Genomic DNA, 16825 nt, shown 5'->3' with positions numbered 1-16825 from the left:
AAATGCTGTAAAGATGCAACATTAAAACACACCTGTGCAAATGTTTTAAGACTCCAACATATGAATGCAACAGATGTGTCATAAAAGAGAATGATTTTATTTATTGCCCTATTTAACACCAGAGTGGACATCTGGCTGACACGAAGACCTCCACATGTGATGATTGTTAATGAATCTGGTTATTGCACTTCACAGGCATCCTTTTTTAAGTGAATTTTGTGAGTTGAGCTCATTTCAGTCAGTCTGACTTCTTGGTTCCATAAAGCAGTAAATTCAGTATAATCCAAGAATAGTTATTATGTAAACCGAAACTAGGAAACAAACCTGATCCAGGCTAAGTGTGAGACTACTCCTGAGTTGTTGGTTAACCAGAGTGTCCTGTCACACATTTCCAGAGGAGTTATCTCCACAGTTTGAACCTGTGTAACTCTGGTCTGATTGCATCAACTTAAGCAAACCTGTAAGGAACTACAACAGCCCTAAATGATTTGTTTGGTTCCTTCAAGTCAGATGTTGGACTTTAATCCTCTGAACCCCAAAACCTGCTGACAAGTTTTAAGGAGTGCTATCTTTAAAAAAAAAGAAAAAAAAAAACATTAATCAGAGCCGGAAACTGTCAAAACAGAGAGAACAAGAGAGCGTAGGGTTCCCCCAAGGCTGTTCATTCAGCAGGCAGCTGATGTATTGTTCACTTGTTGTCATGGTTATAGTGATGCCGTGCCGCTATCTCAATAATCATAATCATAATGATGAGCCTATCAGGCCTGGTTCCCGTCAGGAAAATTAACCAAATGTAAGATTAAAATTTTCACAGAGGTGCGGGACAATATTATTGCAGTGAAAAATGAGCCCACATGGAATAAAAATGTGAGAGGAGCAAAGAAACACCAGCTTTAGGTTTAGAAAATTAGTAATGTGCACTTTATGGAACAGTTTAGAATTTCACAGTCACGTTTAATTTAGATTTGTGTGTAATTCTGTATGAAAATAGTGTCTTACATGATTCATTATAAAGGATACAGCTGTTTTTGTTGTCATTTTGCCTGCAAGTTATTAACTTTTAACATTAAGCTGCCGAGAGAGTTCCTATAATGTCAATTAGTGCGTTTTGTGTATCACAAAAAAGGAAATAAAAATTTAAATATGTCTGTATATATACATTTATGTAAAATTAAAAAAAAAAAATCTACAACCCTGCTCTTCAGTGCGCCTGCGTCACATCCGCAGCTTCCCTCCGGAAGTACAGTTAATTTTTATTCACAGGGAAAAAAACAGCTGCTGTTGGAAAAGAAAACATCAAAGTGAGTTTACTTGCGGGGCGTCGTGTCTTTACCTGTTCTCTGACATTAGTACGGTGCATTCCGCTGTGTTTAACCTCTGCTCCGTCTGTCCGGTTGCTGTTTAGCTTCACTTCGCTTCGCTCATTTGTTGCGAGTTGCAGCTGCTGCTAACGTTAGCTCCCATCACTGAGCACTCCAGCTAGCAGGCTAGCCACTCTCTGCTAGCTAACTGACCATTTCTGACTGACTGCTCAACTCCTGCCGACAACAGTCCCTGTCAGACTGTCTGTAAGGCCGTTAGTGTAGGATACGGGAGTAAATGTAGCTCGTACGTTGTGTCACTTGTTAGCCAGCTAGTTTAACTGCGATTTCTCAGTGTTTATGTCCAACGTTAGCCAGCCTTGTTGCTTGCAGGGAAAAAAACAGGTAACAGTTAATGCACTTGGGGAGTGATTATAGCTTCTGTTAGTATAATCCAACTTATAATTTTTTTTGAGTATATCAATACACGTCTGTGATGTTTGTGGTGGTGTTTGAAGACAGGCTTTCTGTTTAGCAGGACTTCCCATTTTATTACTCCACCAACAAGAGAAACTACAAGATGCTTGGCAAAAATGTGAATCTTAACCGGTTGTGTTCAATAGCAAGGCTGGACTGTATCAGAACAACTCAGGTGTGAGATTATCTTTATTTACCATATGAAAACATGCAGGAATTTTCACCAGGTGGCTTTAATAGCTCTACTCAATCATTCAACAAAGGTGGGGCTGATTTATAGGGAACTACATCTGCTTGGAAAATAAAAAAAGACTGTAAAGAAAGCTGATATAAGATTTTTATAACCTTTCTCGTTTGTGGTAGCACTGGAAAAAGCATCCATAATAGTTTCTCTCTTCTGATGGCATCCAGATCTGGCTTTGTGATGTGTATTTAAATGGTCAGACAATTAAATTGAGTTGCCACATGTAGTATAAGACACTGTTTTGGTCAGTGTCATTCTTCCTATAGCCGAGACATTTCCAGTCAACTGATATTGTGTCCTTTTTTTGCAACCAAATCTACCTTTTCAGTGCGTCTCTCCTGGTTCTCGCTTATTTCTCTGCACACGTGGAGCCTGCATGTCAACAAACTCTGCATCATGTGACAAACAGATTTCTTGTAGATAGAAAATGAAAACCATGACGGTTTTCTTTTTGGATCAAGCAGCAAAAATACATATATATTCCTCATACATACAAACGATATCTTGTGCAGCTCAGTAAAATAGTAACCGTAAGATTAGGTTTCATGTGTTGTATTTTCTTGTCCTCATCGTGTTTTTATGTCGTGTTTTCACAGAATGCCGGCCCCAAAGAGAGGATCAGCTCCTCATGATCCTCAGCCCAAGATAAGGAAGTTGGATGACGATGGAGAAGCGCTGCCATCCAAAACTGCACCAGCTACCAATAATCAGTCCCCCAAAACAGGAAATATGCGAGAAAAGACAGCAGCCCCACGGACTAAGAAAAAACTATCGGTAGAAGGGGTACATAAACCGGCCAAGTCATCCAGTTCTCCTCCAAAAGATTCCAGCAAAACCATTTCTGACCCTCCTGTCAAAAAAGCCAAGCTCCTAAAAGCCACAAGTGCCTCCTGTGGAGAAGCTCCCTCACAGAGAGCGAACTCCAAAGCTTCCCTGAAGCGAACAGCCTCCACAGAGTCTGATGACGAGTTAAGTAGTGACGGCAGTAAGGTTGACTTCTTCAGAGAGAGGGATGATGAAGACAAGGCGCGCTGTGTGAGAAAATATTCTAATCGAGTCAAAGCCAAACGTAAAGCTGAGGAGTCGACTTCTGACCCACAGGAGAGTTTACTAGCTGCACCTGTGGACCCCGTACAGATGGACCACAATTACGGTCGATTCTCAGATTCAGCATCTGTTCAAAGCGTGGATGATGCTACTCGGACTGAGCAAAAAGAATCTGCGGCATCTGTCATTGAACAAGAGAGACGAGAAATTTCAGACATCGCACCACAAGAGGTGTCACAGGAAACCTCAGCGTCTTTAACAGGGAGCACTAATGTTAGCATCAAATGTGAGTCTGCAGCTGAAGAAAGTAAACGTGAGGAATTACAAAAGTTAGACAGCCAAAAGCTCAAAGACAACGAAACACCAGCGTCATCTAGACAAACGTTAGACTTTGTCACTGCAGCAGCTCCAGAACTCTCTGCCACATCTGAGGAAAATGAAAAGAAGGATAAAGCAGAGTCCATTAAAACCCAAAAGGATGTAGATAACGAAGCACAAGTAGAAACACTTTGTTCTGTTGCTGGAGAGGTGAGTCCAAGCTGTGAAGGTGAAGAACAGGCAGATGGAAAAACAGACTCGGCATGCAGATCAGAAAATCAGACAGACCTGAGCACTCACAGTAAAAAAAATGAGTCTACAGAGTTTGTGTCTGAAGATGATAAGCAGAATACAAGAGTCTGTGCCACCCATAGTGATGTTATACTGCATGAAGCGCCGTCAGAGGAAACAAACTCAGCACCAGAACAGTTCCTGGTAGAAGGTAGTAATCCAGAAAGTCAGACTTGTGAAAATCTAACAGATTCTGTTGGCAGTTCAGAGACTCAAACAGACCTCAGTGTCAAAATTCAAGTGACTTTCAAAGAGGAATCCAGATCTGTACACAAGCAGGACCAGGTTCCAGATACAGTCACCAGCTCGTGTGATAATGCCAACAAAACCGTTAGAAAGCCAGAAGAAAAGCTTGAGGAAAGTGACAGAAAAAGAGTTTGTCCCGGAGCCTTGGTCGAGTTACAACTGAGCTCTGGCTCTCTGATGACCGACAGGTGTACAGAAACACTCACACCCGATTGTGAGGCTGTTCATGAGCAAAATCAAGGCGAGGTCCTTTCTGCATGTGTCGCACTTCCAGAGGGTCAAGTAGCACCGATAGTGGAAATACACAATCAGGAGAACCACAAACTTTATACCAACACGGCAGAAATAACTGCCGAATCTGAAAATGATTCAAGCACAGAAAAAGAAAAGGACAGCGAGTGTGCCAACATGGACATACAGGCTTCAGTGACATCTGAGGAGATTTCAGATCCAACTGTTACAGTGGAAAGACAACACCAGAAAGGAGAGGATGTTAGCAAACCTGCCACAAACACATCTACTAACTTTCACGAGGATCACGTGGATGAACGTTGTGAAATGGTGGAAAACACTGTGAACTTGGAATGTGGTGGTGGAGCTGAGAGTCAAAACACAATAGAAACACGGACTACAGCGACACCAGACATTTCTAATCCAGGACCTACTTCAGAAGAGCAAAAGCAGGACAACCAGGAAGTCAGTGAACCTACCACACTAGTCATATCTACAGAGATGCATGATCATGTGACAGCTGATACATCTGAAAACATGGAAGCCTTTAAGTTTGTTAGTAGACCCGAGAGCAAAATGGAAATGCACACTGCAACAGCTTTGGAATTTTCTCATCCAACAGCTAACGTGAGAGAAGAAATCAGTGAACTCACCATGGAGGTACCTGCTCAGGAAGTTCAGGAGAGCAGTGAAGATGCTGAACGTGCTGCTGCTGCTGCTGCTGCTGCTGCTGCTGCTGCTGCGGAGAAACAAATAGACGTTAATGTGCAGACTCCAGCCACGTCAGAGGACGTCTGTAGCAGTGCACCAGTTCTGGAAACACATGGACAGACGAGTCAGGTGGTCAGTGAACCTACCACACTAGTCATATCTACTGAGATTCATGATCATGTGACAGCTGATACATCTGAAAACATGGAAGCCTTTAAGTTTGTTAGTAGACCCGAGAGCAAAATGGAAATGCACACTGCGACAGCTTTGGAATTTTCTCATCCAACAGCTAAAGTGAGAGAAGAAATCAGTGAACTCACCATGGAGGTACCTGCTCAGGAAGTTCAGGAGAGCAGTGAAGATGCTGCTGCGGAGAAACAAATAGACGTTAATGTGCAGACTCCAGCCACATCAGAGGATGTCTGTAGCAGTGCACCGGTTCTGGAAACACATGGACAGACGAGTCAGGTGGTCAGTGAACCTACCACAGGTGTATCGAGGGAATTTTATGAGGATCATGAGGTTGAAAAGTTCAAGACTGTTGAAAGTGACAACAAGGTGAACTTGGAATCTGTGACTGTTGAAGTGGAGAAGCAGAGAGCATCGACGGTGGAGGTTTCCCCTTCTGTGGAGATGCTAAAAAAGCAAACAGAAGTGATGATAGCTCCACCATCAGCACCTGCCGTGGAAATACAAAATACTGACGGCATATCTAAAGAGGTTGGCAAAGACCTAATGATTGAAAGCTGTCAAAATGTGAAGAATGAGGACAAGATGCATGTCGAATGTGCTACTGTACAAGAAAATCAAATCAAAATGGAACTGCAGGTTACATCAACGTCAGAGATTTCTACAGCGGCGCCTTCAGTGGAAATCAAAAGTGAGAAAAGCCAAAATGAAGTGGATATGGAGGCAGCATCGACATCAGCGGAGGTTCCTAGTGTGGTATCTGCAGTGGAAATGCAAAACCAGGAGGAACAGGATGTCAGAAAACATGCTACAGACACACATACACAATCTGTAACTGTAGCAGAGAGTCTAAAGACAATAGAGACGTCTATCCAGAACAGTCAAGAAGTCATCTCTGACATATCAGATGAAGGACTAAGGATTCCCACAACCGACTGTAAAGAAATTAACAATGTTGTGTTCACAGAATGTGTCAGTGAAGCTGAGAGTCCTGCGAAAATGGAAACACAGACAGAGGAGATAACAAAGCCAGCAACTACAATAGAAGCAGAAAACCGGGAGGGAGGTCAGGAGGTCAGAGAAGTCAGCGCAGACCCTGAAGTACAAAAAGATTTCATCAATGCTGAGGGTGAAGATGACAAGGTTCGCGCTGGATGTGCAAGCGCTGCAGAGAATCAATCAGACATGGACGTGCAGACAACAGTGACACCAGGGGAGATTTCTGATCTGAAGTCTGGAGGGGAAATACAAAACCGGAGAAGCCAGGAGGTCAGCAAAGTCAATAATGTTGGAAGAGATTTAATTGGCTCAAGTTGTGAGAGTGTGCAAAATGAAGACGGGGCTGCTTCTGAATGCGTTAACGTTTCTGAGATTCAAAGTAATGTGGAAACTACTGCAGCGCCGGAGGAGAGCTCTAATCCAGCAGCTGTAGCAGAACGGCAAAACCACGTAACAGGAGAAATCAGCAAACACACCGTGGTCCCAGCAAATGAAATTCAGAAATGTTCGCCAAATGCTGATTTGGAGAATGAAGCCAGTGACAGACGGACGGAGCCTGATGCTGAGGATGAACAAGTGCATATGGATGCAATAAGTGGATCAATAGAAAGGGCAGATTCTGCATTAGAAGAGGAGACGGCGAGGCAAGTGATTAATGAGGTCAAGGCTGACAAATCCGTCAGGAATATTGAAGAAGGAGCTGAAAGCAATGAAGTAATCGTTTTTGTTTGCGGCCAACCAGACGACAGTGATATTGTAATTCAGACAGCAGAAGAGCAGATTAAGACGGTTAATCAGTCAGTGGCTGAGCTTCATGAAAACCAGATAGTGTATGAGCCCATTAGTAGTCCAGAGAGTAACGATGGAAGAGAGATTTGTGCCGCAGCAGCAGCAGAGAGGCATGATGGCATTTCTATACTGGACATACAGAACTCGGAGTCCCAGCAGGTAGAAGAGAATGCATCAAACTTTTCTCAAAATGCAGATGATGGAGCAAGTGTCGACCCACAGCTGGACAACGAGGGAGAAATTTGTGTCACAGGCAGCCAAGAAGTAGTCGAAATGGAAGTAGAAACTGCGAGCGTGCCAGAGAGTTCTGTTCCTGCACAGTTGGAGCAGAATAACGCGGCTGTGGATGTGAAACAAGTCGCAGTGATCAGCTCCAGCGATGACGTCAGCGCGCCAGATGGTCGGTCAGAAGATGTCGCCGAAAAAAGTGAGAGGAACGGCTTTCCAGAGTGCGTCAGTGCCACGGAGTTTTCTGAACAGGTGCAGGAGGGTGCCGGAGTTCAGGAGGTTGCAGATGTCAGGGTGACGACGACTACAGCCGCTGCTGAAGCCGAGATGCCAGATAGTGCATCTGAAGAGTATGTGATCTTAGAGCCGGTCCCAGAGAGCGAAATTCACTTTGATATCGTCACTCAAGCTGCAGCCGAGTCGGGTCTGTCGGCCTCGCTGTCAGAGGAGGTCAGTCCAGACAGTGCGCTGGTGGGTGAAGTGGAATATCAGAAGATTTTAATTGGTTCCCAAGAAATTGTATCTGGGGAGGCAGAAGTGCAGCCATGTGAAACAAGTGATGGGGTCACAGATGCTGCAGTGACCAGTTCAGGTGAGGTATCACAGCTGGAGACGGGCTCAAACGTTTCACCTTTAGAGGGAGAGTTTCAGAATATTGAAAATTCTAATCAGCAAACATCATCTGGCATTATGGATGTTAATACCTCAGAGGTGGAGGTGACTAACTCTCATGTTCAAGACACAAATGAAGCCAGTGATGAAGTGGTGATGGAGAATGCTGAGAGTCCTTTTCACCTACAAGAAGTGCAGATTCTGGAGGACATAGAGATCGGCCGTGAGATTGTAGTGGCAGAGGAGGAGAATGAGGAAGACGGTGACATTACAATCATAGAGAAACCACAGCAAACACCTGAGGCAGGCCCTCCGCAGAAGTCCGAGGAAAAGGTGAATAAGAAAATGAAAGATGGCAGTAGTGGGGCCAGCGTGAAACAGAACAGCACAGGTGAAAAGACTGAAGAGGAAAAAAAGGGACAGGAGGTGGAAAAACCCAAGAAACAAGAAATGAATACGCAGGCGAGAACCAAAGCTCGTCTAGCAGCTCTGGCTGAGCAGAAGGCTGCAGCGTCTAAGAGAACAGCAAACAGGCAGCAGCTGAACCTCTTAGCCCTGTGTCAGGAAATCGCAGAGGACATTGCCACAGACAGCATGCTGCTGAAGAGGATAGAGGAAGAGAAACAAGCAGCAGCAGCGGCGGCGGCAGCAGCCAAGAGTGAAGCCAGCAAGAAAGAGCGTCCACCTGTTAGCACGCAGGACGAAGACACGGTCAACGTCGCAACTCCTGCTGGACCGGAAGGAAGCTCTGCCTCAGTGACCCACACTGAGGAGGCACCTGCTGCTGCAGCTCAGCCCTCGACGGCCGAATCAGCCGAAGCCAAACCTGCTGCTGAGGCTCAAAAGAGACGTTTCTTCATCACGCAGGTTACAGTGCCCCTGAAAGCCCACGAGAAGAAGAAGCTGACTCGATACCAAAGGCTGCGACAGGTTGAGCTGCAGAGAGAGAAAATGTCTTGGGCGCGTGTAAAGAAACTAAAGTCTGACCAAGCAAATCAGATGTTCTCAGACATGGATTGGCAATCACCCTTGTCTGCCGCCTCTTTGTTTCCAGTCAGTCCTGCTACCACGGCCAGTCCATCAAAAACACCCCCGCCAAGTCCTGCCACCAGCAGCAAACCTGCTGCACCCAAGGCGGATGTTCCCAAGGCTGAGCCGGAAACTTCCAAAACTGAACCTGTTAAAACTGAAGCTACTGAAGCTGAACCCACCAAAACTCCAACTGCCAAAACCGAAGCCTCTAAAACTGAACCTCCTAGTACTGAGAACCGTCGATCAACAAGGCAAAGCAAGGCTCAGGCTTCTAAAGCAGCAGCTGCTCCTGGACCTGCTCCTAAAGTGACCCGATCAGCAGCCAAGAGGACCCTCCCTGCAGTCCCTCCTCCTATGCCCAACGGGCTTAATGCTCAGAAACAGAAGAGTGAGGTTGAGTACAAACCGTACAGACCCAGACCCAAGTACTCCTTTGATGATTTTGAACTAGACGATGATCCGTTACCAGTTGCTCCGACCAAACCCAATCCACAAGCAGCACCCAAACAACCGCCTCGACCCGGCCTTCAGCCCAACCCAGCAGCTCAGACTAAGCTATCAAAACCCGCAGTTTCATCGCAGCCCTCCATCCAGGCCAAACTCAAAGCTCAGACCACGCCTGCTGCACAGATCCCTGCTGCAGCTCCGTTAAAACCAGCAGCCCTCCAGTCAAAAGCCCCGACTACAGCCACAGCTTCATCGAAACCTGCCTCCTCAGCACAGTCGAAGCCTCCTGCCTCTGCTGCACCACAGTCTAAAGCTGCCTCAGCTGCAGGTCAGCCCAAACCTGCTGCTTCTGCCGCCTCTCCACAGTTAAAGACAGCTGGTGCAAGTGTTGCACAGTTGAAACAGTCGACTCCAGCAGCAGCAGCTCAGCCTTCTGTTTCTACCACTTCAGACACCAAACCTGCTGCTCTTAAGGCTGATGCTGCTCCAGTGCCTCAGAAACCCACAAACGTCCCATCAGGGGAAGAAGGCAAATGCAAGGTAAGTCAGAAATAAATAGTTTCATAATGTGTGCCACAGATAATTTTGTGGAGTTCACTTTAGATGTTGTTTATCACCTCTGTCTTTTATACAGACTGCAGCTGATCCACTTTCATCAGCCTCTTCTGTTCCCCCTGAGGAAAACTCCAAAGTGTCTGATGACACGCAGCAGGGTGAAGAAAAGCCTCCAGGTTTGTGTTTTTTGTAATGTGTTGTTGTTGCATTGCTCAGTGAAAGACTGAGTTAGATTTCAGGAAATTGTCCAGTAAGCATTTATTCTTATTTGCGCTGGAATCACTGACCTGTGTTTATTTTTCAATATTAAGTCTTGTACCTCTATGGAAACAACACAACTTTAAATAGAAGTAGAGAAAGCCCAAAAATGTATTTTGTGCAGCATAAAAAAGTTACAATCATAAAAGGAGAAAAAGAGTTGAATTTCTTTAAATATTAACTTTACAAAAATTGAAAAAATAAGCAACTTAGATGTACAAAGTGACCACAGGTGTCACTAATACTGAAGAAAAAGTCATTCTGCATACTACATATATTTTACTGCTTACATTTTTATCTGCTTTATGTAAACACAGCCTGCAGTTCAACTGAAAAGTCACCGAATTTTTCTCACATGACTGTTAGTGGCAGCTCAGTTAGTAATGGTTCAACGGTTGCACTGAAGAGCACAATTTTTTTTGCTTTTTTACAAAATCTTGTGAGAGTGTTTTTTTTTTTCATTTTTGACAAATTTTTAAATGACGTAGAATGAAGTGATTTTGGTGAAACGAGGCTGTTTTAACTGTGTTTTTTTTTTTTCTAGAATAATGGGTGTAATTTTGGCATTTTTAAGCCTGTCCTCGCCTTGTGAACCCATTGGTGGGCTTGGGCTACAGAGGATTAATTGGAAACAGAAGTTTTAATTTGATGACTTCAGTAAATTACCAACACATTTTAGGTTATTTTCTCCTTTTTTTGTCAACTACCTTCCTACAAAATAGTGCTTCTGGTGTAAAAGTCTTCTTTTCTTCCAGTCACTGCTGTTGATCCTTCTCCGGAGAACGAGGCAAAAGTAGTCGAAACAGCACTGAAGACTTTGGAAAAGCCTTGTCAAGAGTAAGAAGCTTGTCTTTAGCCGTCTGACGTGTTTTTCCTTTTAGCGATTGGAACCTGTAGTAATCTGACGTTTGTTTTTATCACAGCGAAGCAGCGAAGCCTCAGGATGGCGGCACTCCTCTCTCTGATGCTTGTCTGCAAAAAGAAGTCAAGAAGCTAAAGGAGGCCGACAAAGACGGCACCCAAACTATTATTGTGAGTGAATTAGTTGATCTCCACCTCAGTTATTTTAACCCTCCTGTTGTCTTCATTTACAGGCACCAAAAAATATTGTTTCCTTGTCTGAAAAAAAATCCAAAAATTCAGCAAAAAATATCCCCAAATTTCTGAAAATTTGCAAAACCTTCAGGAAGAAAATGCCAATAATTCCTCAAAAGTTTTCCCCCAAATTGGCAAGAAAATTCTTATATTTTCAAAAAATGAGTAAAAATCTTCCAAAAAATATCTAAAGTGATTACATATATATCAGTAAAACTTCTAATACTTTCTTTAAGAACATTTACAAAAAATCAACCAAAATCCAGCAAATTTTTTTGTGAATGTTCTTAAGAAATATTTTTAACATTTTTTTCCCAAAAAAGTGTTCAAAGATTTCCCACAAATGTTGAAAATGTGGACATCAGAAGTTTCACTTTGAAAATATATTTTATTTCCCACATTTTCATACTTTAAACCGGGTCAATTTTGACCTGCAGGATGACACGAGGGTTAAATGTCATGTTGTTAGATTTGAATTTCAGTCTGATCCAGTAAACATTTGGCCATCAGAAGCTAAATACACTCTGAAAGGTGCAGTTTTGTTTTATTATGCTGGATGTGGAGGTCCTGGGCTGGTGTGGTTACACGTGGTCTGCGGTTGTGAGGCTGGTTGGATGTACTGGCAAATTCTCTGAAACACCTTTGCAGACGGCTTATGGTAGAGAAATGAACATTCAATACACGAGCAACAGCTCTGGTTGACATTCCTGCTGTCAGCATGTCAATTGCACGCTCCCTCAAATCTTGCCACACATGTAGCGTTGTGCTGTGTGATAAAACTGCACATTTCAGAGTGTCCTTTTATTGTGGGCAGTCTAAGGCACACCTGTGCACTAATCATGGTGTCTAATCAGCATCTTGATATGACACACCTGTGAGGTGGGATGGATTATCTCAGCAAAGGAGAAGTGCTCACTATCACAGATTTATGAACAATATTTGAGAGAAATGGTGATATTGTGTATGTGGCAAAAGTTTTAGATCTTTGAGTTCATCTCATAAAAAATGGGAGCAAAAACAAAAGTGTTGCATTCATATTTTTGTTGTGTAGTTTGTCTGAAGAACATATCAGGATGTAAGAAGTGAACTGTTGTCTCTTCGTCTCACAGGATGCAGGACAGAAGCATTTCGGAGCAGTGGCCTGCAGCGTGTGTGGGATGCTCTACTCTGCTGCCAACCCCGAGGACGAATCTCAGCATTTACTCTTTCACAACCAGTTCATCAGCGCTGTCAAATATGTGGTGAGAAGAAGCTGCATGCTTATTGTTTGTCTGCTCTCTTTGTTTCTCTGCTCATCAAGGCAATAAACACCGACACCTTCGTGCACGGTGCTTCTCTAAAGCGTACACTGGAGGTGCGTTCACACCGAGCATGTGCTGGTAATTTATTTCAACAGCCGAGCGCTTCGGTGGTGTTAAGAATGAGCTTAAATTGCATACCAATTAAGCCACTAAAGGCACCTGAACATGTGGGTCTTGGCCGTCATCTGAGCAGACTGCACTGTGGGAAGCGAGATGGTTTCCTGAAACAATAACAGGAATAAAATGTGGCTCAGAGGCTGCAGGTATTAGGTGAGATTCCTCCTGAAAATTCCCTGTTGAGCACATTTCCTTACAAATTGGTTCTGACTTTCTATCACCAATAAAGTAGGTCAGCGGAATAAAATTAGTTAAGTGTGATCACAGCCTGAGCATATAAAACATCACTCTGTGACTTTTGTCATTAACCCTCTGAACCTCAAGCAGATTCTGGATGTTTTTAACTCAATGTTGGCTCGTTTTTTTCCTGCAATATTAAATCCTACACCTCTATGGAAACAACACAACCACAACTAGAAGTAGAAACAACTCAAAGATGTCTGCTGTGCAACATAAGGCCATAAATTAAATAACAAACAGAAGAGGATTTTTTTTACAATGAAAACGAAAGTGCCTACAGGTGTTACCATAACTGGAAAAAGACTCTAGATAATTTATATTTTTAATTTGTTTGCGTACTTTGCGTACTTCCTGTCTGCTAGAGTTCAGCCTAAAAAATCCCTGAATTTTTGCTCATAGCTGAGTCACAAGTGACTTCTAGGTTGCACCACGAATCACAGATTTTTTTTGTCCTTCGTGGAGTCTAATACAAACGGTTTATTTTTGCCCAATTTTTAATGCGACACGTAGAATGAAGTGATTTAATGAAACATCCCAGCTTCAAGCTTTTAAGATTTGGTGAGATTTCTTCAAAAACATGAGACAAACTACAACAAAAACAAAACAAGACAAAACATTACAAAAATGATTCACAAAATGACAAACAATGAGCAATCTAGTATTTTACTTTATGATCAAAACAATTTGTCATGGTCTAGAAAATATTTAAAATTTGCAATTAATGTCTTCTCTGTAATTTTTACATTTTTCAAAGTCGGTCTAAACTGGACCCTGTGGCGGGCTGCTTTTGGGCTGCGGACCACATGTTTGACACCCCTGGTATAAAGCAAATGAATAACATGAATTCCTCATTAGGACAATAAAAGCTTGTTTCTGTTTCTCTTTTGTAAATAAACACTTCTTACCTTCTTAATCAGGGATGGAAAAAAGAGAGGATTCTGGGAGAGTATCCTGATGGGAAGATCATTCTAGTGCTGCCAGATGATCCCAAATATGCCTTGAAGAAGGTATGTTCACAGAGAACAAGCGTTTCAGAAGTTGGATATCACAGTATTTGAAGCTGCCATCAGCGTGTTGTTTCTTGACTGTGCGATCGCTGCTCCTCAGGTGGAGGAGATCAGGGAGATGGTGGACAACGACCTGGGCTTCCAGCAGGTGGAGACCAAGTGTCCCTCTCAGACCAAAACCTTCCTGTTCATCTCGAATGACAAGAAAGTGGCCGGGTGTCTCATAGCAGAGCACATACAAGAGGTAGGAGGCTGCAGATGTGTGTTAGCCCTCCTGTTGTCCTCATTTATGGACACCAAAAAATATTGTTTCTTTGTCTGAAAAAAGTCCAAAAAATCAGCAAAAAAAATTCCCCAAATTTCTGAAAATTTGCAAAACCTTCAAGAAGAAAATTCCAATGATTCCTGAAAAGTTTGATTTAAAAATAATCCCCTAAATTTGGCAAGAAAATTCTTGTAAATATTTTCAAAAAATGAGTAAAAATCTTCCAAAAAAATCATAAAAATATCTAAAGTGTTTACATATGTATCAGTAAAACTTCTGTTTTCTTCAAGAACATTCACAAAAAATAAAAATAAAAATCCAGCGAATTTTGCTGGATTTTGGTTGATTTTTATGTGAATCTTCTTAAAAGAAACATATTTAAAATTTCTCTTTTTTTCCACCAAAAAATGTTCAAAGATTTCACAAAAATGTTGAAAATGTGGACATCAGAAGTTCCACTGTGAAAATCTATTTTTTTTCCACATCTTCAAACTTTGAAACAGGTCAATTTGGCCCCGCAGGACGACACGGGGGTTAATGATGTAAAATTACACCTATAAGCAGTAGACTGGGCTGCATGCTGATTGTGGGTTCTCACAGGGCTACAGGGTGATAGAGGAGCCGGCACCGGAGGGCTCAGAGGGGGAGAAGGTGATGTTCGAGCGTCAGAGAGCTTGGTGCTGCTCCACAACACCAGAACCGGCCATCTGCGGCATCAGTCGAATCTGGGTGGTCAGCATGATGCGACGCCTGGGCATCGCCTCGCGTATGATCGAGTGCCTCAGGTCAGCGCGTCTACAAACCGCTACGATCTTACTACACCCGCTGAAAACGAGTTCATTAACGTGTCTGTTTCTCCGCAGGAATAACTTCATCTACGGTTCGTACCTGAGCAAAGACGAGATCGCTTTCTCGGACCCCACTCCTGACGGAAAACTCTTCGCCACGCATTATTTTGGCACTTCTCAGTTTTTGGTTTATAACTTTGTGAGTGGAACACGCTCGTCCCAACCCAAAACGGTATGACGGCCTTCAGGAAAACTTAACGACGGATTCATCCGACCAGTGGGAGCCGCCCTCACCAAACACTGAATCTTCATGTGTAAAAAAAAAAAAAATAATACAACAAAAACTGTAAATTACTCCTTGGAGAAGTTACACATTGGTTTAAATCTCAGGATGAAAACAACAAGGTGTTGTTGAAAAATGTTATAAATTCACCCTTTAATCCCTCCCTGCATAGTATTTTGAAAAGTAAAAAAATAGACTATTTTCTTTATACATTTTTAAGTAAACAATTGGTTTTATTAGGCGTATAGCGTTTACATGCATGACCTGACAGCAATAGAAACAGCATTTCAATGTTTTGACTTTTAATTCCCTGAGAAGCGTAACATCAATTCTCATTCATCTCTTTACTGTTGACGGCGACGCTGCCTTCGTCTCTGGTTGTGTTCGATGCTGAAAGGACACAACTGCACAATTTCTACCGAGGGGTTCACTTTTTTTTCCCCCCACATTTGGTCCCATCGATCAGTGTCATGTTTTTGTTGTAATATTTCAGATTAACCACGGGAAACAGGACTCATCTGGAGAGGGTTAGAAGTGTAGCTTGGGCATTAATCGTGTGCTCTAATTTTCTTAGATCACTCCGCCTGAAATGTTTTTTCCGAGCCGAGCCATATATACTGTACACCGTTTAGCAGGGCATTGTAGCCTATACTGTATGAGTGGTGTCTTACAATTTCACCGAGGCTGTCTTTTTGCTTTGTTTGTGCCTGAATGAATCATGTTTGACTTAAAATGTTGATTTATTTTCTTTACTTTCTCGCCACCTCTGAGCAGCGCGTGGCTTTTTTATTCTGTTAGCGTAGAGTATCATCCTCCTATTCCTTAGTAACGATGATTAAAGTGTATATCAAATTATCATGTAGATTTATGCATACTATAACAAGATTTATAATGGAAGATGAGCAGAGGTCGTACGTGTTAAATGAGCGAATATCAACTGCCTTTATGATTGAAAACAGGTGATCAACATGCCTCTCAACACACAGATTAACAGTGTCATTGTAATCCATCCCTTATTTTCTTCTTCCTCCTTGTTGAAGCAGTCGCTTTTAGAAAGATGTGTTGTGTAAGAAAATGAAATTTGATTTATACGAAGCTGTTATGTAAATATTTATTTAAATAAACAATTTAAAACACTTTTTTTTGCTACAGGTGAGTGTATGACTACATGTTTAGTTGCACTGATGCCATCTAGTGGTCGTTGTGTTTTTTGTGAAATTCGATGTTACTTTTAAATTGTGGGAATTGTCTGGCTGTCACGTTTCCTCTTTGTAGTTGCAGATGTAAACACTCCCCCTCTAAAGCGCATTCCTCGACGCTCCTGTCACAACACGGGCCAGCTCGATGGCAACTTCTGAGAAGCAAAACAACCTTAGAACAACACGAATGCTTCCTCAAACAGAGTGAGAAAACACAGGTCTCCGCTCCTCCTCGCAGATCTGATGCTAATCAGCAATAGAAAACACCGACGCTGAGCTTCCTAAGGTATCTGCAACACAACGTCCACCTTGGCCTCTTGACTTTTACTGGGCCATCCTCACAAATCAATCGGTAAATACACAGTGTGAGGTTAACCCTCTGAACCACAGGCATGAACATGACATGTTTCCTTTGTTATAAATCATCAGAAATGTACCATTTATCAGAGTAGGAAGAGAAAGAATTATCAGATTATTTACGGTATTATGTGTGTTGTGTATTCAGGAAAAATAACCAGGGCTCAGCTTAAAATTGTGTTATTTCATTAAAATCAC

General features: G+C 42.7%; 1 protein-coding gene across 1 annotated transcript; it reads left to right on the top strand.

Moving 5' to 3' along the window:
- The first annotated feature begins 1224 nt into the window (after positions 1–1224).
- Positions 1225–16208, top strand: LOC110952603 (microtubule-associated protein futsch-like). The gene is made up of 10 exons (XM_022196218.2): positions 1225–1301; positions 2619–9702; positions 9797–9893; positions 10731–10812; positions 10899–11007; positions 12180–12311; positions 13646–13735; positions 13836–13979; positions 14601–14785; positions 14864–16208. The coding sequence occupies exons 2-10, from the start codon at positions 2620–2622 to the stop codon at positions 15024–15026; spliced, it is 8085 nt and encodes a 2694-aa protein (XP_022051910.2). The 5' UTR covers positions 1225–1301; position 2619; the 3' UTR covers positions 15027–16208.
- The last annotated feature ends 617 nt before the right edge of the window (positions 16209–16825 follow it).

This window comes from Acanthochromis polyacanthus, chromosome 20, assembly GCF_021347895.1.
Source record: "Acanthochromis polyacanthus isolate Apoly-LR-REF ecotype Palm Island chromosome 20, KAUST_Apoly_ChrSc, whole genome shotgun sequence".
NCBI lineage: Eukaryota > Metazoa > Chordata > Actinopteri > Pomacentridae > Acanthochromis > Acanthochromis polyacanthus.
The sequence above is the reverse complement of the archived record's forward strand: the minus strand, read 5'-3'. Positions and strand labels throughout refer to the sequence as shown.